This window comes from Nasonia vitripennis, assembly GCF_009193385.2.
Source record: "Nasonia vitripennis strain AsymCx chromosome 2 unlocalized genomic scaffold, Nvit_psr_1.1 chr2_random0010, whole genome shotgun sequence".
Lineage (NCBI taxonomy): Eukaryota > Metazoa > Arthropoda > Insecta > Hymenoptera > Pteromalidae > Nasonia > Nasonia vitripennis.
This window is the reverse complement of record NW_022279617.1, coordinates 2,624,161-2,649,258: the sequence shown is the minus strand read 5'-3', so window position 1 is coordinate 2,649,258 and position 25,098 is coordinate 2,624,161. Positions and strand designations below refer to the sequence as shown.

The following is a 25,098-nucleotide window of genomic DNA, read 5'->3' as shown; positions in this document are numbered from 1 at the left end:
CGAGTGTAGGTTATACCCCCTGCAAAATTAAACGACAAATTTTTTGGCGTACAATTTTACTAAAGACACTCGATGTTATCATGTTTTCGAAACGTATATATAACTTAAAATTTAACTGAACATTAAAATCAGCACGATCATTGATACCTACGAAATTTAATGATCTCTTCAGAATCCGGAAAAAAGTAGACAGAAAAAATGTGTTGCTTTTCAGCTTCATTGTGCTTATGTGGGCCTGAAGAGCACACGGATCGTAATTAGGTGCACATGCTTGGATATTGCAGCCGTTAATTATTTTTGAGATCGCATATCTCGATGACATCAGCGTGGCACCAATTTCTTCGAGACGACTTTTGTGCTCACGCATCACAAAATCATCAAAGACGAAAATTGTGAACAACTATTTTAAATTTTAAGAAAAATCATGTTTATCCTTCATAAGTCGAGCATTATACAACGGACACAGTTAAAAACCAAAGAAGATGATCGGTTTCATGAGTTATCGGGGTCAAACTATACGACGAGCATATAATCCAATCAGACCTTTCGCAATAGGCAAACCCTAGGGGGACAAGGTCGAGTATCATCAGTTAATTAATTACTGCGACGAATTAACCACACTCTGAGCTATTTTCCCGAATCACATGACTTTCTTCGCGAGTAAGGTAAACAAAACCCGATCCTCTTTTACGACCCACTTGCGCAGCTGACCGCACTCGATCCGATCCCCTTACACCTTGCACTCACATAAGTTCGTGTCCAAACGACTCGGAGGAATGAAAAACCGACAGAACTGCCCGATAAAGGTAACACCTATGGAAACGCCCGTTGTAGCATCGCAAGAGAAGAAGAAGAAGACGTTCCAACACCTGCGGTCGAGATGCCTCTGCGTAATCCAGTCGCCAGATCTCCATTGTGTGCTCGTGTGCTCGACATTGCGCCACAGGTGTGTGTCTGCGATGCTCCGCATCGCGCACATTACTATGGTAATTACGAAAGCGCGCGAGAATTAGCATAGGCCCTTTTTTCCCGATTCGCGTCAAAATCGTACATCATTCGGAGCGATAAAGTCAGCGGGCCGATGCGGCGTTCCGAAGGATAGCTCTCGCGGGGGTCGTTGCATAAGTCCGGTGGGCTGATCCCCCCCGTTATTGTCTTTGGGAAGAACGTTGCGGTTGGTTCATCTTCTTCTCCTTTCCTCCTCTATTGCGGCCCGTTTTCTCGCACCTTCACATGCAGCAGCAGCAGCCCAGCAGCGCGAGGATGCGCTTGCGCACTAGAGGAGACGACGTGCGCTCTGCTCTGCGGGGTAGGGAGTCGCTGGATGCGTGGGAGCCCCAGGAAAGGGGGGCTCTCATCGGAGAGTAACCCCCCCGGAGCCCGAGCCGTCCACCTCTAACGCCGTGTATATATTCACCACCACCGCGCGGCGGATCCTCAAAACACTTTTCACCCGCGTTCGTTAGACTTTCGGCTCTGGGAGTGCGTGCGAGATTCGCCTCGGCCGTTACACTCTCATAGGATTCACTTTCGTTCGGTGTATAGGCTGCGAGCACCTACTGCGCCATTCGTTCGTGTTGAAAAAGTTTTGTTGGTGCTTCGGAAGTCATTGGACTAAATGAATGCGATCAGCAAGGATACTGGTTGATTAAGGTGTTCTGGAATCTGCGGAGCAAAATCAAGGTGTGTGATATACAACTAGTTTTTATCAGATATTCGAGCTGACTATATATTTCGATTCATCGCTTTATAATTAATGCAAGTAGTGCATGGTGTACACGAGGAGCATGAAACTTTGGGACCAATTACAAAAATTGCTTCTATTTTTTAGGGAAATTTGCATGGTTTTTCAAATTTCTTTGCATAGAGAATTCAGGTCAGATACGTGAAAGAATTATTCAACGCGAAGTGAATTTCATCTCGCAGCAATGGGGGGATTTATTCTTCGCAATAAGTAAAAAAGGATTAAAAAAAAGTTTTTTCAACTAAAAAGAAATTTGAAAAAAAAAAGATAATTTTTCTAGATCCAATACTAATTCATTCGAGTAACTTGACGTATGATTGGGGCAATATTCTTTCATCGAGTAACCGGTCCATAATTGAAATATTTTGCGTACACTTTGATCATGAAAAGTATGTGTGAATTTCAGATGATTTCGAGGTTTTATCTGGCCAGCGTTATTCTTATTATCGGACTTCTGCTCCTGTACCGAACGATGGCGGTAGGTATCATAAAAATCCAGCATTATTGCACCTCCCTCGTTAAAAATTAAGCGATCCGTCGTCGTAAAAGCCAAGTCGATCCAGTTCTTCGCAATAAAAGCGAATATAAAGCAGAACGCTTATACGACACTTTCTACCCATAAAGATGAAGATGCCCCATAGAGCGAAATGCAAAGCCGATCATTACAATTCTTTCCCATCATAAGAAATTTAGCGATCGCCTTATGCAACGAATGATTATACACGAGAGATGGACCGATGAGCGAAATGCTTTACGAAACTCACGGGTGCTCTCTTCTTTATGGTCGAGACTTCGTGAGCCGCATTATTTTCAACGTAGGTACATTGTAACTTCTCACGGCTTGCCGCGCAACAATGACAAGTGAGCGCGCGCCTCCGGTATTTTTCACAGATTTTACTCTCGAACTCACACACCCGCCGACTAATTAATTAATTAACTCGTCGTGCGCGCGCGCGAACTAGTTCACGCTGCAGAGATCTCACGGAATCAATTCCTTCCAGGTTGTTTCGTATTCAAATATCTCTTACCGAGATCGAAAGAGATGAACGGTTACATAAAAAAACAGTAACAAATGGTTACGAAAAAAAGTGATTTGCTGATAGATGCAGGAGGGATCGCGTACACAAAGCGAAAATAGCAACGGAAACATTGACCAATTGCGCAAATTATGATATCCCGCGCATGAATATTTCATTACCGAGACACTCGCGCGTTTTTCCATATCGACAATGCTTTTTTCCCGGTAGTCTCCCCAATAACGTTTTGACCGTTGCGTCACTCGCTGAAAAAAGTACGCAGCAGTATTTTAATCTCGCGCGATCGTTTATTACGCAACGTCGAACAAAAAAACTTTTGAACGAAATGGCAAGCGGTGCATACGTGTGACACGGCGATCCCTTTTGTTGAGCGCAATTGAGATTTTTGTCGCTGCGAAATAGCCAGACCTCGAGGGCGGAAAAAGCGCGTAGCATGCAGAGGGAGAGAGAGGGAGAGGAAGAGAGAAAGAGATAAGAAAGAAAGAGCGCACGCGAGGGCTCGCGCGTATAAAAGCCCAAACAATTAAATTCAACAAGTGTGAAGGTTGCAGCATCCTATCACGCAACGGGCGAGACGCCATTCATTTTCACCGGAAGCCACGGCCGTGAAAATTGATTGACATCAACGAAATAAAGAAGCCGGCCGATTGTTCCGATCTCCCTCCCTCCCTCTCTCTTTCTCTCTCTTTCTCTCTCTTTCTCTCTCTTTCTGCCTCCCGACAGTCGCGATCAGGCAGACGTCAAACGAACGCGCGTCGATCACAAGTAATCGGCATCGGCTTTTAATTTAAATACAGATTGAGATAAACGGTGAATGCATATCCTTCCATTGTTTACACACGAATTACACGCGGCTACTTTGTTAAACTGCGTTTCTTTTCGCCTGTGAAAGTCCATTCTTTTTATCTGCTCGTTATATTCCGTCATCGCCTCTCTGTCTTTCTCTTGATGTACATCGATTGTTGATGAGATTCATCATTATTGACACATGCAAATAATTAGCGAAAGATGCGGCTTGAAAGTGCGTAATCATATGCAATTACAGAGAGTCATAAAACTCGCGTGTAAAATGAAAAAACACATTAACGATGAGATTACGTAAATGGTTAAATTACGATTGCATCATTCTTAAAAAAAAAAAAAATCACAAAGAAAGCATTTGTTAATATATGCAGTTTATTCTTTTGGTTGCATATCATCCATGAAAAATCGGAAATACAAAAGCATTTTGTGATTCACACAGTCTTTTAAGCACAGACTGCTTTGCTTCCGGTTATACATTATCATGTGGGTATACAAATTGACTTGCATTTCAATTGGTGTGTCGTAATTCTATTATACGATGAATATCTTGATCCTAGACTGCTAAGAGTCATTGCGGGGCATTACAAGAGATTAAATTGATGACACGACTGGCGATTCAAACATACTAGATTATACTTAATAACAAACTATAATTGTAAAAATCATACTTTTTTCTGAACCAATACAAATTATACCCAAAAATATTGTTTAAATAAAAAAGAAGCTCCTAAAACAAATAAAAGCCAAATTAATCAAAAAAGAATTTTATTCTAAATTTTAAATAAGAAATATCATAAGTGTACGGGGCAAACTTTGATATCGACGGAGCAATTTCAGAGATATTACACCGATACGAACATTTAGAAATAAACAGGATTTGATTAGTTACTTCGGTACATTATTTTATGCATCCAAAATGTATTAATGAGAATTTTATTAACATTTTCACATTTTGAATATTGTAGCAAGTCGATGGATACACGCCTGGAGTAGACTACCCGATATACAACTCTGTACCGTTTGGACTATCTTTTACCTGCAGAGGTAGACTTCCAGGTTACTACGCCGATCCTGATGCTAGATGTCAGGTAAATCGACTGTGCTGCATTTTACCGAATTAAATCAAATGATCAATGCAATTCTTCAATTTTTAAGCGATACATTCATTTTATTATTTATTTGTATCACATTTTTTCATTAATAAAATTGTAAATTTTTTCTGCAAGGTCTGGCATTGGTGTTTACCTGGGGGAAGACAATTCAGCTTTCTTTGCCCGAATGGAACTGTGTTCAGTCAAACGACACGTGTCTGTGATTGGTGGTTCAAGGTAAATATTGTTATTTCCAAATTTTACTAATCTGCATTCACTAAATTTAATGATTTTAACCAGGTTGACTGCAACGATTCGCCGCGTTTTTACGGAATCAACGACGACCTCTACAGAGATGCGAGAGGAAATAGAATTTAATCAATTTCCTGTGGATGTAATTTGTTTTTTAGCAATAAAAAATGTATTTCAATAAAGGTCTTTTATTTTCATAATACGATTTGACTGCTTGATCTGTCTTTATCCTGTAAGGCTCATTTTCTACAGTTACCGACAGGCAGCAAGTCCCCGAACTCTCTCATATTATCAACTGCAGGTAAGCCAGCGAAATTTGAAAAAGAAAAAGAAATCTGGATTTACATAAAAGTGAAATCAGATATTCCTTCAAAATAGTACGGTACATCGTAAATGCATTTTTATTATGACAATTATGAATTAAACTGGTTATCTCCTGCTTTTTTACCACATGTTTTAGCCACTATTAAAAGTAATAATATATTTTTACGTGGCGATCAGCAAACTCGTATTTATCATTACAAGTGGCTATTCAAATCTAGCACGGCGCTTTTACTTTTTAGTTGTCTCAGATCTTCACGTTGAAACCCACACATAAGATCTTGAAAAAACGAACACTCCTATCGGCCATCGCCTCAATCGACCATTCCCATCTAAAAAATCACAAATTAATCATCGCGAGCAATCTTCGTATACTGTCATCCTAGAAATCGACGGGAGATTATACCACCGCGCATGGCATCTCGCACACATACGTAACGCCGGGCTGCGTTTCACCGCGCATAAAATCAGCCGCGGGCCGATAATTTATTTTTAGCGCATAAATTAATGCTCACGTTTTCGTCGCCGTTAGCTCGCTGCTGGTGTTGTTGGTGCTGCTGGTCGATAGCATACAGTCGCCGGCCGCGCAGTCGCGAGCCAAGCTCCTTGGCAATTTCTTGGCACGATTGGGCAATAGAAAGTGAGTGTTCGTTCGTTCGCGATCGGCTGACCAGCGCACCCGCGAGGCAGGCGTAGCCGCGTTCCTTCTTTTTTTCCCCGCGCGCGAACGAAACGTAGATTGCTCGAGCGCCTTCTGCGGTGTGTCTCGACGTTTATATTGTATCCATTTTACGTATGTATACGCACATGCGGACATGAACCGCGTGTGCGCCTTGTATACCGGGCGGCGGCCCGCGATCGGTGAGAAATATCTCAATTAGAGTAGGGCTGGTTGAGCTCGCGTCTTTTCGTTTGAAACGTACGTTTCTTATGCGCGAGGCTTCTTTGCGCAAAAAGGAGGCGCGCTGGTGTCTTGATTACCGCGTGCAGAGATGTTATTGTTGCGTTTATGCGCGCTTCGGATTTGTTTATGTACCTGCTCGACGTTTAGTGCCTCAGCTAGTGCTGTACTCGGCTAGGAAAATTCAAATAAGACCTGCTCGTATGAACTTCCTTCGTCGTAAAATTTTAAGGCTTCGTTGGTCGTTCTCATTTTGTGACATAAGGGCGGTAACCGAATGAGCTTGCAACGCAACTTCTTACCGGCAAGGCGAGTTACAAACTACGATCTTAGACTTATATCCTCATTTTCCATTTGCACTATGCAGTATTTTATAGTCAGGATATATGTTCGAATCTCAATTAGCTCGCTCCAGGCGTACAGCCGGTGAAGCAAGTTACTTTCCGCACAGCAGTGTATTATAAACACTTTTACCGGGTTTGCGATAAGTTAAAAAAAAACAATTAGCAGAAAATGTCATTATTCCACCGGTCTAATCACGCACACTAGGCACGCGATGTAGCTTCATCTCTATATTTCAAAGTTGATCAAAGAGTGTAGCTCGCGCACGAGCAGCAGACGCGTGAAAACACGAGGAAAATGTATGTTAACGAGCCGACACACGGAGAGGAAGAGAGCTCGCTCGTAGCGCGCGGCATATATAGCCATCATAGAGCGGAGAAAACTAATTTACAGTCGCGCGCGCGGCGATAGGATGCACGTCCGAGGACTTTTGGAATGACAATGCTCGTTTCCTTGGCTCGCGAGCGCAGGACACTCGTTTCCGCCTTTCGCACAGGCCGCGAACAATAAGCAAATTGTACGCGAACGAGAAACATCCTTAGAAAGTCCGCACTTCTCTCTCTCTCTCTCTCTCTCTCTCTCTCTCTCTCTCTCTCTCTCTCTCTCTCTCTCTCTCTCGCCACTCAGTTTCCTGCTCCATTTTTGCGTGCGCGCTCCGTGTACCTCCGCAGGACTAGCGCGCGCGTTACGTCAGGAAAACAATTTGCAACCTTAGCGTACACGCCGCCTTGTTGAGCACAGATGTACTCGCTTGCGCGCGCGCGTGTGTGTGTGTGCCGATTGCGTAACGCCTATACTTATAATCCGTTTTAATGGACCACCGGCTAACCGATTCCAAAAAGATGAAAGTTTCTATGGCTATGATGATGAAAAATTATGCGACACCGGCTGGCAACGTATGAGGTGAAAATAAGATTCCGATGAAAGTTATTATAGGCTTTTATTATTCGCCGAATTTCATTTTTGCTGCGGGAGGCGTTTACATCGGTTTCGTAAAGTTGCGACCGATCACGCCTGTAAATTTAGCGGGTCTGAAAGAGACGACCGGTTCTCTCGATCTGACCTTTGGAATCATATGGATTGAATCTCATATAGATCTGGAAGCAATTGACACGTCATAACATGAGCTCGATATGAAAACGATACCGATTTCGTACCGTCAATTACTGCTCTGAGCAAGACCTCACTCGCGATTCCCTTAGCCAATCAAGTTCCAGCCGATCCGAACAAATGATATACACAGGACCTTAAGATTCTAGAGAATCAGTGTGAAACAGGCCGCGCTCGCGGACAACGAGTCAGCTCGTTTCATAAATCACCGCTGGCGCACGAGTTGGACTTTCGCATAAACACGCGTGTACGCTCGGCCGCGCACACAAAGCCGAGAGGAGAAAAACCAGGGGAGAAAGACAGAGAGATGGGAACGGCGATTTTTCGAGAGAGCCGAAGAACGCGCAGGAAGGATGAACAGAACGTGCGCGCGCTCGCGGTAGCCTTGGATGGAAACCGGTGAAAGAGCGAGCCGCAGGAAAATAAGCGAAAAAAGATAAGGGACTCGGCGTCCTTAAAAGGTTTCCAAGCCGCTGGAGTCGCTGAACTTTGAGATAAAGGAGTCGAAGCTACTGGATGCCACGCGTGCCTCCTTATTATTCGCGATCGGTTCTCCGCCGCAGAATTGACTGCCACTCGCACAAAGAGGTATTTTTAGCGGATAAGCTGGTTTCCGAGGGAACGGCTTTACCCGCCCGCTCATTCGCGGATGTGTCTTTTGTGCGTCGAAGTAGAGAGAACCGCATCTTCGGTAAGTATTCGTTGTACTCTTTTTTTGGGAGCTAATCGCGCATCTTCTAGGCATGCGTCATTGTGATCGAGACTTTTTTGCTTAGAACTATTTAAAGAATCGAATACCATATTATTCTCTAAGATTCAGAACAAATGATAGCAGTTAAAATTTGAATAATACATTGTTGCCAGCCCATAAGAAAGCGATGGAAAATTAAAAGCCCGACATATTGTTCGTTGCATACTCGAGCCTACAATATAGAGATTTATCAAACAGGCTGTGTATGCAAAACAGCTAGATTGTTAATTTTACCCCGGCGCGTTTCTTTGTTTTGTTGAAATTTAATGCACAATAGATATGACTTATATGGATTCTCAACTAATGGCAGCTGTGAGACAGTACGCGAGTTAAGGATCTCCGTCGCGCTGCATAGACGTCAATATCGTTTTCACACTTTTCCTCGATCTTTCACCTTGATATCCTGCATCAGCGAGATAAACTCGCTACTCATTGTTCATAAGCGACGCGCGATCTCGCAACAGCGCAAGGCGCCCGTTTCTTCAGCCGCTAATGAATTTATATATTAATTAGGAGACAATTAAGCCGTGACGAAAGCCGCATTTTTCTCGCGCGGGTTCAAGGCGAAAATATCGGTTTTCATATCTAGACGTCAACAATGATGCAGCAATAGCTCGAACATGCCAGCCATTAATGCAGCAGTGCTACAAGTGGTGGCTGCAGCAGAGTACAGTGCCTGTGCAGGCAAGTATACACTTGCACGGTGCATGTAACTACACGTGGGATGGCGAGCGCGACTGTAAGACTTACGAAAGATTTCTTGCTGCGGGTAATACTCGCCGGGTCATAATGGTCCATTATATTAATTTTCCTACATTCGTTTTCGGCGCGGAAAGCTTCGGTGCTGCTCCCGTGTACTTTTCCGATTTTATCTGCATTTTTTTCCACGCGCAGAGTTACTTCATTGCGAACAATTAAGCAAGTCGTGCGCGTTCCAGACGCGTTGAAAGTAATGAGACGGAGCGTTTTCGTGGTAAACTTTGAAGTTTTATCGCAAATAATTTTTGTTTACTGGTTTTTAAATGTACGTATTATATGGTCTCGTATTAGAACGAAATATCTATAAGTTTTGAAATTATTCAATTACCTGTAGCCTCGCCTTGAGAAATCCTATTACTCGTGTTCTTAGTGATATCTTACGAAAAAATACATTTTTGGAATATTCGTGGCGACGATTGTATAGAAATGAGAAAAATGTAAACATTAGAGCGATATATTCTTTACTTGATATTAATTTCAAAATTTCATATCGCACCGACTGTAAATCCTTAATATTTATGAGCAAACAGCGCAATAATCTTGTACCGCGCGAGCGTTCAGTTCCTTTTTCAACTCGTATCGATTATTTATCTTTTTTTTCTAACAGAGATAAAGTTATTGCAGTTTTAAAAGTTTAATGGATTTCTCGTCTAATAGCGGCAAAACATAAATCAGACAGCAAAACTTGATTTTCAGGTTATCATATTTTTTATTCTTTGAACATATGATTCGATTAGGTCAATTTGTCGAAAAAAAATCGAATAAGCTAATCCACGACGCAATCGATGATAATGAATTCAGTAAGCTCCGAAAGGTTCAAAATTTGGAAATACCACTTCTGCTTTCGTATTTCGCTCGTTATATACAAATGTTCTAAGAAGATGAGAACTTTTTTATGCATAAAAAACGAAACCATTTTTTTACTGCACGAAAACGACACGCGCTGAGTCAATTTTCAACTCTGCGCCACGGAGTTTGGCGTTCTCCTTTTACAAACCTTTTCAGCGAATCGCTCTTCATTACCCTCCATAATAGCGCCGTCTCACGCGTCATTACGCGTCGATGCAAGCCGCATGACTACGCGCTACCCGCATGCAAATCAACCATTGTAAAGTCGCCCTCGCCGCAGGAAAAGCGCGAATTCCAGCCGCGGAGAGATAAAAGTAATCCCGATTCTGTCACTCAGAGCGCGGGGAGCATTATTCTCACGCGCGTTACGGTAACGTCGGCGCCGCCGACATATCCTTTGTGTCAAAGAGATTCCACACGTTCTACTTTCACTGTATGCGACGATAGATCTTCAAGGAATCCCTGCCCGCGTGGGCGTCCCGATGCTCATCATCAGCGAGTCTGATTAGCGAAACGAGGGATCGGATGTATAAAGCGCGAAGCATACAGTGTAAGTGGCAAGAGGCGAAGCGTCGCCGTGATGAGTCTATGGAGGCCTTTTTGACTTTCTAACAAAGAGCCTAACGCACTGCGTAGCTCTGTTGACGGCTCGATGTGAGGCCTGACAGTTTTATTCTCTCCGGACGAACAAAAGAATATCAATTATACTGATTCATTTTATACCGCCTGGTGCAAGTAATAGAGAAACTTCGAATTTTGACGCGATTGTGCTCGATTGTGTATAGTGCTATTATTAGCGAGGAGCGATTGTTCTGAAATTTCGATGTAATCTTATTAGGATGTATATTGAGGCTTGTTTATTTACGTATTGTTAACACTCTTAATGTTAGCATCATCTAACATGTATTCGTGAATGTTTTTCCTTTTACACGCGGCGGTTTCGTAATACCCACTAAGAGAACCAAATTGTAAGCATAATAATTGGAATTAATTTGATGATATTAAAATTACCCCGGCGGTAAAATAAGTAATTGTTTCGAAGAAACCAGAACAATCGAAGTAAAAACAATTCTGCAATATTGCACAACTACAATAAGTCCATCTCGTATCAGCTACAATTATGGTCGCGCAAAGTTGAGAGTCGGTGGAACGTTGCTCCGGAATTACTTGAAATGAATCCGCGAAACTGGCGTGAAAGTGACCTAGCCCATGAAATGATTAAACATATTTCTGTATCAAAAAATGGCCCACTTTCACAGTACCTGTGATTGACCGACGTTCTCTTTCTTCGATAACGTAACTTGTAAATTCTTTTCGGCTAAATAACATTCCTGAAGAACAAGATGGATATCACACTCTGAATATTTTTACGCGCGTTATTAACGCGATGGTGCAAAAAGGTCTTTGTTCTATATATACTCCCTGGTAGAAATGTTAACGGTTAATAAGCTAAGTTTTAAGACACTTAACTAAGTTGTGGTTAACGATTTAACTAAATAAGCGTTTAACCGTTATAAGTGCATAGATATGACGCATTAACTCATGATAAAACGAAACTTTTGCTTGAAATTTGTCAAATGACTGTTACAATCCAAAAATTGTAGAAAAATACGTTACAATCGTAAAAAATCAAAATATTCGTAATAAGACATATATACGTTTTAATGCCAAAAAAGGGAAAAACAATTTTTAACTTAATAATAATACTGATCTGGTATTATAGATACGCATCACTAAAATATTAGCAATATTTTAATTTACTTTTTTACATTAAAATTTGATTAAACTGGCCAATTAATACTAAGCTGACAGATTTATTTTGGGCTTGATCCTGCACGTATACGCAGAATGCGGTCACCTCCAAAAATCGCTAAAAACGGTTTTTTAGCTCTAAGTCGAATTCTAAACATTCTACAAAAAAAAAAGTTAAATGGAAAAGTTATAGATCTTTGAAAAATACAACTTTTTCCCATTATCATCAAATCATGAAAATGCTTATAACTCGAGTTTACAGCCCAAAATCGATTTTTTACAGCTAAAAACCCAATTATTTGCCATAAAACATTACGGATTAACGTTATATTAAAATATTAAATGTAAAAGTTGTAGACATTTTTAAAATACAACTTTCTTCTATTAACATCAAATCATGAAAATGCTTATAACTCGAGTTTACAGCCCAAAATCTATTTTTTACAGCTAAAAACCAATTATTTGCCATAAAACATTACGGATTTACGTTTTACATGAAAATGTTAAATGTAAAAGTTGTAAAAACTTTCAAAATACAACTTTTTACCGTGGCAAACACTTTTTGACATACACAACCCTAAAAGCGATTTTTGTATACATATCTGGTAGAAACGATCAGCATATCGTACCCATAATATGCCAAATTTTATGGGCCGTGGCCATAATATTTCGATCGATATTGCAGTAAACCCTGTTACCTGGCGACATATTATAGGTATAATATGCTGATCATATGCTCTATGCAGAATATTATTTTTATTAATCTTTCTTTATTATATTATGATCTCATTTTACAGAAAATGCAATATTTTTACAAATAGCAACATTTTGCACTCTGCTTGAGAATATGAACTAATGAAAAATAATAATAAATATTTTATAAATAATTCTTTTGGTATAATTATTCAGTCTCGAAGATAAAATATAAGAAATTGATGTTTTAAGCTGTCCACCTCCTGACGTTGCTTAGGACATCACTGAGAGATGAAATCAGATCCTCTGGCTTAGTCGCAAATGAATTTTTACTTAGTTTCATGTAGTCTGACATCTATTTGCTTTATCAACTGATCTCTAATTCCAAACTATATGAATTCTCCATCGGAACCATTACAAACTTTCATAGGTTCTACCTTATCTAAGTTCACTTCGCATTTAAGTAGTGTTTTTGTGCACTTAGGTAGGTATGGTAGAAGCCATCTTCTTAAAATTTTAAGGAGTTCGTCCACATGCTTATGTGGTATGTTGTTAGACTACCCAAGTTTGGAGATCTGCAATTTCATCCAATTCTTCTAAATAACCAGTCGATTGTTTATCATCACAAGTATCACAACTATCACAACTATCATCACTATCACAACATTCACTAAAACTGTCATAACTGTTATTAACACTGTTTTACGTACCCCAATCAGATTTGAGGTTATAGTAATCCACACCAGAACAGTCGGTTAGATTTTCATTCAAATTACTTTCGATTGATGATTCTGCTGACTCTCTTGAAATATTTTGGTCGTCACGTAACTGTTGAACTGCTTCATCTAACTTTTGCTGTTTTATTCTGTAGTTGTAAATATCTTTTCGGTTACGCTTCATTTTTCACTCCACGTATATTTGCAAATTCACATTACATATAACTGACAAACTTTCTTTAATTATTATTTGTACAACACGTAAGTACAGTAAATATACGTTATTTCTCGAATGAAATAAACAGATTACCTCAGCAGCTCGAACCTCTAACTGTTCTACAACACGCAATTGTATTGTATGTGTTGTGTACTATAAGGTATGTACATGTATACGTATGTATACGTGTACTCTGCGCGTGCAGCCGACGCGATACTTATAGGAGCTTGCTCCAAAATGTGATTTGGATTGCGTGACCTTGACTGTGGTAAATAGCTTTTGCCAATAAGATAATAATTTTACCTTAGTAACATAAATGTAACTGTTACAATGCCGATACCCTAAGCGGGTCTTGGGCGTTGTCGTCCAGATCGGACGGGTGGGTGCCTATCACCACTACACAGCGCGTCCTTAGGTTGCGGATAGAGGAACAGCCCCTGAGAAAGAGGTTAGCTGCGAATAAATTGAATAAGCAGCCGCGGACAGCCGATAGGAACAGGCGTGGGTGTGATGAGCCCACACTGTCGAACGCATTCATCTAGAAACACTACGCAAGCACCACAACAAGAAAAACACTTCACATTATCTCTTATCTCTCAATCTATCTCTTTCATCACACATTACAAAAGTGGGCAAAAATCCTGCTGCCGAGGAGGATGCGGGAGCGATGACAACTGCCCCGAAAGGAGATGTGTAGAATGATTCGTCACCTGGTCTTACGCGGTAACGATGCCAGCGAAGGCGCGCTGCCTTGCAGGGGGGCGTGAGGATGCGAGAATGAAACCGTAGTGTGTCTGACGACGAATTGACACTGTCCTCGTCAAAGTCGGAAAGCTCTCATACTTAGTTCTAGAGAGGTATGGGGGTTATCACCTCTAGAACGGTGGACTCACCTGTGATCGGAACAGGATCCGAAGCGCGCGGGTTTAACATAACATCATGGCTCAAAAAAATCAAATCCGAACCAAAAGGGACTTAAGGGTCGGAAGTTGGAATGTTCGCAGTCTATACAGAGCAGGTGCGTTTAAAGAACTCGTAAAGGAAGCTGATAGGTACAATCTAGATTTGGTAGCAATACAGGAATCGCGGTGGCCAGATGGCGGAGTACTAGCATCGGGTAACTTCACGTACCTGTATGGGGCCGGGAGTGGGGGATCTCTAGGCACCGGATTTCTCGTAAGCAAAAGCATCATACATTCGGTTAAAAGTTTCAAATCCGTCAATGATAGGCTCTCGTACATCATTATCGAAGGTGAATGGTATAGATATGTATTTATTAATGTACACTGTCCTACGGAGGACAAAGAAGAAGAAGCTAAGGATCTCTATTACGAAACTTTAGAGCAGGTAATCGACCAGTTCGCGTCTTACGACACAAGAATAGTATTAGGCGACTTCAATGCTAAAATAGGTAGGGAGGAAATGTTTAGGCCTACTATAGGTAAGGAAAGCCTGCACGAAGCCAGCAATGATAACGGTATTAGGGTCATAAATTTCGCGGCGGCAAAAGATCTTATAATCAAAACTACGTGTTTTAAGCACAAGAACATACACAAGGCAACGTGGACATCGCCGGACGGGGCCACACAGAACCAAATTAATCATTTCCTCATTGAAAAAAGACTTCATACTAATGTTCTTGACGTAAGGGCTTACAGAGGAGCAGATAGCGACTCGGACCACTTCCTAGTAGTAGCCAAATTAAGAGATAGACTAGTAGCGAATCAAAATAGTAAGCGAGCAAACAAGGTAGAAAGCTTCGATATTGAGAAACTACGAGATAGAACAGAGCGAATTAGGTAGCAGATAGAAATTAATAACAGGTTTCAGGCACTTGAAGAAGCAAACACATCGCCGGAGGGGAATGACGAACCGAATAGCTTATGGGGGGACATCGAAAAAACGGTAAAGGAGGCCGCGAACAAAGTACTGGGTAAAAAGAAAAAGCCAAAGAGCAAACCATGGTTTGACGAAGAGTGCGAACTCTGGTTTGAAAGGCGCAAAAAGGCTAAATTATATAGCTTACAAAATAGAAGCGATAGGACCGTAGAAGAGTATTCTAACGTAAGGAAACAGACGAGCGCGATCTACAGAAATAAGAAGCGGGAGTATCAAAAGAATCTTATTAGGAGAATAGAAACTAACAGTAAGGAAAATAACCCCCGCAAAATGTACAGAGGGATTAACGCCATCAGAAAGGGCTTTAGGAGTAGAGCGCAATTGATGAAGGACGAAAACGGGGACCTCGTAACAAATGACAACGAATTACTGTCGCTGTGGAAAAATTATTTCGATAAATTATTAAACGTGCACGAAAATAGCGAAGAATTAGGGGACGAAATTCACACTGCTGAACCCCACGTGGAGGAACCGAGCTACCAAGTAGAGGCCGCGATTAAAAAACTAAAAAACAACAAAGCCGCGGGAAATGACTCTATACCAGCTGAGTTACTCAAATATGGGGGCGTCGAGCTCACTTTCAAAATCTATAAACTAGTATGTGCCATCTGGAAAAATGAAACAATACCCGAAAATTGGAAGGAATCTATCATTATACCGATTTTTAAAAAGAGGGATAAGACAGACTGCAATAACTATAGGGGTATTTCACTTTTAGCAACGTGCTACAAAGTTCTGTCAAACGTAATACAAGCTAGACTCACTCCATTCGCGGAAGATATAGTAGGAGATTATCAGTGCGGATTTCGGCGCAACAGATCGACGAGCGATCAAATGTTTACCATAAGACAGTTGTTAGAGAAAAAGTGGGAATTTTGCGAAACCATACACCAACTATTTATAGATTTTAAAAAAGCGTACGACTCTATTAAGCGAAGCAAAATGTATCAAATTCTAGTACTTCTGGGTGTACCGAAAAAACTCGTGATATTGATTCAAATATGTCAGAACGGAAGCACGGGAAAGGTCCGAGTAGGCGGTAATATATCAGAACCCTTCACGATACGCGATGGCTTAAAACAAGGGGATGGGCTCTCTACGGTGCTGTTCAACTTAACGTTAGAGTATGTCGTTAGAAAAATGCAGGTTAGCCAGCTGGGCGCAACGATTAATGGAACAACGCAGATACTAGGCTACGCAGATGATTTGGATATACTGGGGGATTGTAGGGAAACGGTAGCAAGAAACGCGGAAATCCTCATAAAAGCGGTGGAGTATACAGGGTTAGAAGTGAGTGAATCAAAAACAAAGTACATGATTGTGGATAAGCTAGGCATCTGCAGAGGGGAGGAAGATCTCAGAGTTGGGAATTTTACTTTTGAAAAGGTTAGCGAATTCAGGTATCTGGGTACGACCATAAATGATAGAAACGAGATTAATGTCGAAATAAATAAGAGACTCCATTCGGGTAATGCTTGCTTCTACGCCGTGAGTAATTTACTTAAGTCGAGGCTGTTGTCTAAAAACGTTAAAATAAGAATATACAGGACAATAATACTGCCAGTGGTTCTGTACGGGTACAAAACGTGGGCTCTCACTAAGCAGGCGGACAACCGTTTTAGGGTATTTGAAAATAAAGTCTTGCGAAAAATATACGGGCCGAAGAAAGATGAGGAAACCGGGGAATGGAGGAGACTACACAATGATGAGTTACACAATCTGTACGCGTCACCAAATATTAACAGAATAATAAAATCGCGCATATTGGGATGGGCAGGGCACGTAGCGAGAATGGGAGACGACTGTACGGCAGCGCGTGTCATGAAGGGCAGGCCGACGGTAACGCGACCTCTAGGTAGACCTAGACGTAGATGGGAGGACAACGTAAAAGCGGATCTAGTAGAAATAGGTCGGGTGGGTGTCGATCGGAGAGGTGCATCTTGGGTGGGGTTGACACAAGATAGGGCAGCATGGAAGGCTTGCGTAGATGAGGCGATGAACTTTCGAGTTCCAAATGCCATGTAAAAAAAAAAACGTAAATGTAAAGTTTATTTGAAGGTTACGGTTCAACTAACCCATTAGAGTGTACGAAATATTATCGCCTGATTATGGGTACAATATGGCGACTGGGTGGCCACGAAATATGCCGAACAGTTGGTTTCGCGCCCATAAGTTATGGCGTATTTTCTACCAGGATAAATTCAATAATAATTTCGGTGCAACATGCCCCATCCAACCCAATTATTTTAAGCAATTTTCCTAAATTATTAAAAGCTGAAAGTCATAGTTTGGCCTTTATCTCATACATTTATACAAAAATAAAACACTTTTTTAATTAAATTATAAAAAATGCTTAATTTAGGAAATACGTAATCGCCGAATACAATCCGTATAACTTGGCGTCATATAACGACGTACGCTATATTAATTAAATCTTTTAAGCTAAATCAGTACAATTCACTTTCAAAATTCAAGTGTATATGCTGAACTAGAAAAACCTAAACTGAATAAAGAAAATTGCTTAGATTGAAGAAAAGCTCTAAGTAGCTTACTACATCCCTCTAAACTATGCTAAATACCTAAACAATCAATTTTCTAATATTCTAATTGAAATCCTACAAACGAAATATCATCCTTTTGTTTACTTCCTCTTGAAAACTGCGATACAAAAGTGTTGTATTATTTATCTGAAATTATAATAGAATAAAATTACAATAAGATATTTTAAGAATATCTACAAACAAAAATAAATAATTGATCCAAATACAAATAAGTTACTAATTTTCCAGTAGTTTTGATGATAGTGTTGATGACCGACAGAAGAATACCAATCAAAACTTTGACAACAATATTGAAAAAAAAACAGGATAATACTGTATAAGCACCGACAGGCGTTACGAACGCGAAGCGCGAGCGTCAGCGGTCGTGCCTTATGCGCAAAACGCGAAGGCAGGCGGCAAGCCAACGCGGCCGTAAGGCCGCGCGTGGCGCGCTAGTTAGTACTTCTATTCATTCGCGGTAATTTCAGTAAGGTGTATCAACGAAATAATTGCCTATTGTACGAATGTATGGCATTGTCCACTTTTAGCTACTAATGGTGAGCTAAGGGGCGAAGATGCAGTATTGTCAATGCTAACACGTGGTTGTGGCAAGGCTCACGTACTGCCTAATGAGGAAAAGTACTCGAGTATCCCTTGAAACGTTTTGCAAACCGATCACATATTCACCGCACACACTTACGCTTACGTTAGGCATACGTATTATCAGAACGTGTCGATGAAGGAGGCATCTTCTTCCATACTTGCACGTCCCCGCATTCGACTGCATACATTAAATAAGCATATATGACGAATGGCCACAGCGTATTCGAGACGAGGAAAATAAAAAGTGTTTTGAAATAACTGATTTTTTGCGACTGTTTTCTGAATAAGTTATAAAGTATCGTAGTAAATTTAAATAAAATAGTAATAAATTTCGAGAATGGCTTCTTTCACGAAATATTTTATCCCAATTATCCGTTCGAATCATGAAGATGTTGATCATCGAAAAATAAATGCATAAATTCAATAGGCAATCGTTTTAAGATAGTTAGTAACCCAGCGAAGTAGCGTTATGAAATACGATCTGCTCCCAGGGCTTGGATTTTTCCATGCAACAGAATCAGCTGCACCATTCTCCTAGAACTGTAATGAGTTTATCAGTTGTATTTTTAAAAACAATAATTTGAAATTATTGTTAGAGTGTGTTCGACGCGCATATAAATCATTTCCGACTCGGGTAAGTAGAATAAGGATAGGGTATGGTCAGGCAGCCGGACTACCCTCCCTGTCAATTAAATGATTTATCGCGCATTAGTTTTTTTTAACAAGCTGTAATTTTATCCATAACCAGCGGATCGTTAAACAATCTTCTGAGATAAAGAACTAGATTTGTGAAGGTGTTGTTAATTTATTAGAACCGAAAGTGTTATACACTGCAGCCTAGTAAAAACGTACTTTCTTTTCAAGCTGCACATTCAATCGATGTTGAGAACACATGTAGCTTTCAAGCCAATGAAACAACTTATTTCTAATAAGAAATGCTAAAAAAGTTGTTATACCGACAGTTTTATGAGAATAAAGCAAGAAATTTTCTTAGAGAATCAGCATCCAGGAGAAGAAAACAATCACCTATCATCCACAGGACGAACGGAAAATTCTGCAGGGACCGGGTTGCAAGCCCCGATAGCCCCGTCGCTGCCCAGACACGTAGCAGCAAGCCTCCCGTACACGCGTCATCGCACAGCTGGTCTCTCGCCTTTCGCCGGGGCCCGTTGCAGTCCCGGCGCCACTGTCTCTCCTCCTCTCTCTCTCTCTCTCTCTCTCTCTCTCTCTCTCTCTCTCTCTCTCTCTCTCTCTCTCTCTCTCTCTCTCTCTCGCTCGCTCGCTCGCTCTGTCGATCCTCGCAATCTGCCTCTCGAGCTCGTTCCTTAGCGACGCGGCAGCAGCACCTGCGCGCAACGCTCGGCTCTTCTCTCCTTCTCCGCGGCGGCGGCGCGCTACGCCAATGGGCCGTTTTACCCCCACCAGTGAGGCCCCCGCGAGAAGGCCCCGCCAGCACCGCCGCCGTCGTAGAAAGCTCACCAGACGACGAAGTCGTACACACTACTCCTGGTGTTTTTCACTCGCACAGCCGCGCCAGTCTCAGGCCGGGCAAAGACGCGCTGCAGTCCGCTCCTCTCTTTCCCTCTTTCTCTTTCCATCATCTCCGCATCGCCAGTGTGTATCGCACGCATAGTGTGCACGCGCGCGCTCTCCAAAGAGGAACAATATAATCGCCCTCGCCGCAGCTGAGTTACGCACCGCGACAGGACCGGAGCAACGTATCCTTCCTTTTCATTAGCCGCGCAGATCTGCTCTCTTTTTTTGGACCGCGCAGCCTTGAAAGTTTCCCGCGAAAGTCCGTTTCTTTTCTCGGGAGCGTGCCGTCGCTTTTTTCCTTTTATCGAAGAAAGTGCCGCCAGCAGTGTGACATTCGGTGCAGCCGGGCGAAGGAGAGGAAGAAGAAGAAAGAAAAAGAGAATAAGATAAAAAGGAAGTTGAGCCACAAAGGAACAAGTGTGATAAAGTGCGCGCACTCGACGTGGAAAGCCGACTTGGGTGGTCTTACATGAGGGATTAACGCGAAGCGACCCGGAGGTGTTGAGAGAGAAAGGTTAGTGCGTGTCGCTCATTTGTCAGATCTATACTGCCCCCATCGTCGTTTTCCCGCGAGTTTTCGGAACTCGCGCGCGGCCGCAAGAGCAGCACGTCGCGAGACGATTTGGAAAGAGTGTGACGAATCGGTTAGCTGTTAACTTCTTCGAGCGTAGTCGCTTTCTAATGAAAAAAAAACGCGTCTGATTAAATTGATGGCGCGGTCGGTTTTTTCTTCGGCTGCGGGATCGTCCGAGAAAACGAAAGTGACGGACGATCGGAAAATTGGAGAAGAATGGCCAACAAATTGATTCGATGTTACGGCTAATGGCGGCTCCGATACGCCGATCCCGCCTCTAATCACTCGAATCCATTTTTTCCCTCCGCTTTGGATGAAAACGAAAGTTACTTATCGGCCGGCTGAATTGAATCGATGCCCCGTGTGTCTGCGGCTAATGACGCCTTGTGTATTCGGAGATTTTTCGACACTACCTCGAATCTCTCGCGAGCTTTAGTAGGCCAGGGAAAACGAAAGTCATGGATTTACACTCGGTTTGTAATTTGAAAACGCGAGCGGACTCGAGGCCGTTACACTTGTAAAATTAAAAAACTTGTCAAGCCATGAAGCTGATGGAAATTCAAATAAGCAGCATCCGCGAGAGTCCACTATAGCTTGCGCACAGACGAAGTAGCCACTGAGCTGTTTGAAAAAGCGCGAAACAATCAAATTAACTCGCGCAACGCATGCACGCGCTGCACACTGGCTCAATTAAAATCCGCGAGCAGCTACGCTGTACTGTGGATAAATGAAGTTTTCAGATAGATATCCCGCGCCGGCAATTAAACGGATGCCGTATATAAGCGAAAGTATGAATAAATACTCGTTCCAGCGCGTAAAATAACACTCTCGATATATAATCGAGCCAGTCTCTCTCTCTCTCTCTCTCTCTCTCTCTCTCTCTCTCTCTCTCTCTCTCTCTTCGGCTTTCTTGCATTTAACTACTCCGGACACACCTGCTTCCCATAGCTCCGCCTCGCGTTCTACGCACTTATAAACAATGCTCGGAACCGCTTCGCGAGCGAGTCCATCCTGCTACCAAGGTGCGCACTTTTACGCGCGCGCGCTCGCGGAGCCAATGACTTTGAACTTTCTTCCGTCCGGCAACGAGAAGCTGTACAGCGTATCCAGAGCTGCGGCGTCAATTCTTCTAGAAGCTCTCGGCGGCGGCGGCGGCGGCGCGAGTTGCGGTGAAATTGCTCGGAGAGAATTTACGTAGCGCGCGCACTGGCGCGATTCATATTTTCCTCGCGCTGGGGCTTTTCGGGGAATCGCGATTTCAAAATGCGCAAGGCTCGACGCGACGCGCGAGCGCGCGCGTATATCGATCGAGGCGGCTCGATTCCGAAAGTAACGCTCGAAATTCATAACGCACTCGGCGACTTTCGCCGGCGGCGCATCCTTGACTCCCTGCGCGTTCCATTTTCTCGAGCGGCTTTCGGCGATGATCGGCGGAAAGGCTCGCTCGCGAGAGACCCATCGGGAGCAGCTATCGAAACTGAAAACGTAATGAGCGAATGCGCACGAATTTCGAAACGGCGCCGCGAGTCTCTTTGTTTTGCCGCTACTTTCAGGCTGTCTCGCACACGCGCACGCGCAGGACTTTCGAACGGGGCATCCAAGGACGCGCGCATAGAAATCGATTTCGCAATAGGATAATTTTCGTCTTATTCCTTTTTTGGTCGCGCGTTTTTTTCTCTCTTTCTATCCTGCCGTCTCTCGACTCGCGTTATGAGTCGAGATTTTGGATTTCCTCGGGGCGTTGTCACCACGCGTTTCGTAAATCACTTGCCGTTGATCAATTTCTCTTGGAAGTCGATCGAGTTTCAAAATTTTAGCATCCCCGCGGGTCGGGTTAATTATCTTTCACTAATTAATCGATGTTTACACACGCACCGCTCCGATACGTCGTTAGTTCGATGGTAGGAAATCGCTCAGCTTCTAACAGGTGCTATTAGCTTGGCTCCGAGAAAACACAAGGACAGAAAGAAAGTCGCGAGGCGTAAAAATCTGAAGCCCCTAGAAGAAAAAACGAAAGTGGTTTCACTTCCGATTTTGAAAACATAAATCAAAAGCGACTCGACGCGTGTACAAACACCGCTGGACACGTCCTCTATAACAAACGGTCGACCGAAACTCTCGCGATCAATACAAACGAAAGTGAGGATGTCTAATTTACATGAGCGCAAAGTGGCATCGAGAGTTTCCTCTCTCGGCCGAGATGAAGATAGCCGCTTGAATACGCAATCCCTAATTAGATGCGCCTCTCCGTGAGCCGACATCGCAGACAGAAGTCGGAAGTGGAGGAGCGTTCGAGTTTCCAACGAAATCGATGGGAAAAATCGGTGGACCGCGCGAGCGTAGATAGATATTGAGAAACACCATGGGTGGCCGATTTCTCGCTTCGCCGCGTATAAAACAGGAGCTCGGACTTTCGAGGCGAACGCCGGGCGAATTTCAGCGGTTTATTAGCGTCAGGACCCCGACACTTTCATTCTCGAGCGCTCCTGCCGCCTGTACACCGTGCACACGCTTCCGGCAACGTCTGCCATTGCGAATCGCGCTTTCGATCCTAAAGAAGAACCGATCGAGGCCGATTGCGTCACTTCTAGCGATGCTGCTTCGCGAACAGTCGAGCTTTCCATGTACGTTGAATTTTAGGCTGATTGCATTTTATAAAGAAAGTAAAAGCAAAGAAACCGAATAAATTACCGTCGCACTCGTGGGTAAAAAGTTGCGGGCGATCTTTTGAAGTGTATTGATAGGCCTATAGAGAGAAGATGGTAACGGCCATTTAAAATTCAGAGATCGAGTGGTTTTCACTTAAAAGACATTATGTAAATTTTCATGACTGCAAACGCTAGATTATGTTCATTAACCTATACTTGCCGATGATAGGTTTTCACGTTCTTTCTTACTCCTAGCTGTAACAGCTGTGCGGAGAGAGGGTTCCGAATAGAAATCGTTATTCAACCGTGGCCGTACGAAACGAGTAAACAGGGTGCGCGCAAACACAAACCATCATTCTGATAATGAACAGAAATAAATATAACCATTCGCTATTGTGAAACGCGAAGACGTATACATTTACATAATATTCAGGATTCGGCGTCGAGCATTTTTGTTGTTGGAATAAAACTTTTAGCAATTTCCAGCGGGTGTTACAATAAAAGTTTACCTAATTCATCGTCAATCTTTCCATTGAGAAGTCCTCATAAATAGCTGTTTCAAAGTGCGCCTAGGTCTTGAAAAGCAAACATCTCATAATGCTCATCGACAAGAAACGACAAGATAAGCCGATACTTCTTGCTCGAAAACATCAGCCTCGTATAATTGGTTTACGCAAGCCGCGCGCGCAAATCTTCGGTTTTGTGTGTTTGCAAAATTAAAATATTCACTTTCATATGTTGCAGGCGCGTATAGCGAAATAATTATACTATCCCATTATGTAATTTGGCGAGTGTCTCCGCAGGTGCGATCAATGGCGTTGATTTTTCATTGCTGACCTTTCCATGCTAGTGCTCGCGGTTTCTCAACGATTTTCTCGAAAGTTCAAAAAAAGCGGCGCGAACGAAAAGCGTATCGGAAGCGCATCAGAATCTCACACGCGCGAGGCTACGAATCGTCGGACAGACCGCCGCAACGAAGAAGGAGAGTAGAGAGCGGGAGCAAAAGGAAAATGCCGGCAATAAACAAGGGAAACGTAATCGCGGCAGCCATATCGAGTGCAGTGCTCGCGTCACGAGTGATCCGTTGTGTTTCAACACGGCGCTCGGCTGCTGTCAGAATAAATGCGCAATCGCACATATTTTCCTTAACCTCGACAGTGCGGCGACGGCGGCTGCGGCTGCGACAGGTCCCCCCTCGCGCTGTCTCGTAATGTATTCTAATGCGTTCACATTCACTTTCGTTGCGCGGCTCGGCTCGAAAGCGAATCTGTTGCAGGAGACGTGATAGCTCGAGAAATCAGAGCTAGGCTCGCCAGCGCGGCGACGACTTCCTTTGCATTTAGCGCCTGCGTGGACTACGTATACAGCCAACGACCGCCTGTAGTTTGCCTGGGCTTTTTACCAAGAGTGGACACTTCCGTTATGCGGCTACCGTACACTCTGATGCCTATCCGGCGTGAGTGGAAAATTGCGCGTGTGTGCGTGACTGCTTGATTGTCGCAGTGCGCTCAATTGCGCGCCGGTTCTTTTGGCTTGGAGATATGCGGGGAGAGATTCGATGGAAAAAAGTCGAGTGAATACAATACATACATCGAACCAACGCATTATGTATATTATATACACTGCTTGAATCGAAGGGGTTACACGTGTGCACAGCCTGCGTCCAATCCTTGCGAAATCGTGCCAAGTTTATCGCGAAACTAACGACTTTCTCTGTTCCTTTCGACGGCTCGCGATACCGATCAAAATAGATTGGAATGGGTGTGCGCTTTCGTTCTCCTTTAACGAAAAAAAGAATCGAGCGCAATTTTTATCAGACGCACCAATTGGAAACGCGCAGTCGGAAATTACACAATTGTGTTCAGTTCTGCCGCTGTTCAAGCAGCGAACACACGAGGACGGAATATCAATGATGTTGGAAAAACTTTTGAGATTTCGAGGCGCTCGGTCACAATATCA

General features: G+C 42.9%; 3 protein-coding genes across 4 annotated transcripts in view; 2 read left to right on the top strand and 1 right to left on the bottom strand.

The window, feature by feature from the left end:
• LOC100120638 overlaps window positions 1-25,098 on the bottom strand; it is a 70,912-nt gene that overhangs the window by 17,067 nt on the left and 28,747 nt on the right. The window lies entirely within an intron of this gene.
• On the top strand, window positions 1,362-5,130 carry LOC100120615 (U-scoloptoxin(01)-Cw1a). The gene is made up of 5 exons (XM_001604188.6): window positions 1,362-1,683; window positions 2,151-2,222; window positions 4,551-4,673; window positions 4,812-4,913; window positions 4,977-5,130. The coding sequence occupies exons 2-5, from the start codon at window positions 2,151-2,153 to the stop codon at window positions 5,052-5,054; spliced, it is 375 nt and encodes a 124-aa protein (XP_001604238.2). The 5' UTR covers window positions 1,362-1,683; the 3' UTR covers window positions 5,055-5,130.
• LOC100120592 (serine/arginine repetitive matrix protein 1) overlaps window positions 19,840-25,098 on the top strand; it is a 32,515-nt gene continuing 27,256 nt past the window's right edge. Inside the window, exon 1 of the mRNA XM_031925456.1 lies at window positions 19,840-20,431. The gene's annotated coding sequence lies outside the window, so the exon portion shown is untranslated. The remainder of the gene's footprint in view (window positions 20,432-25,098) is intronic.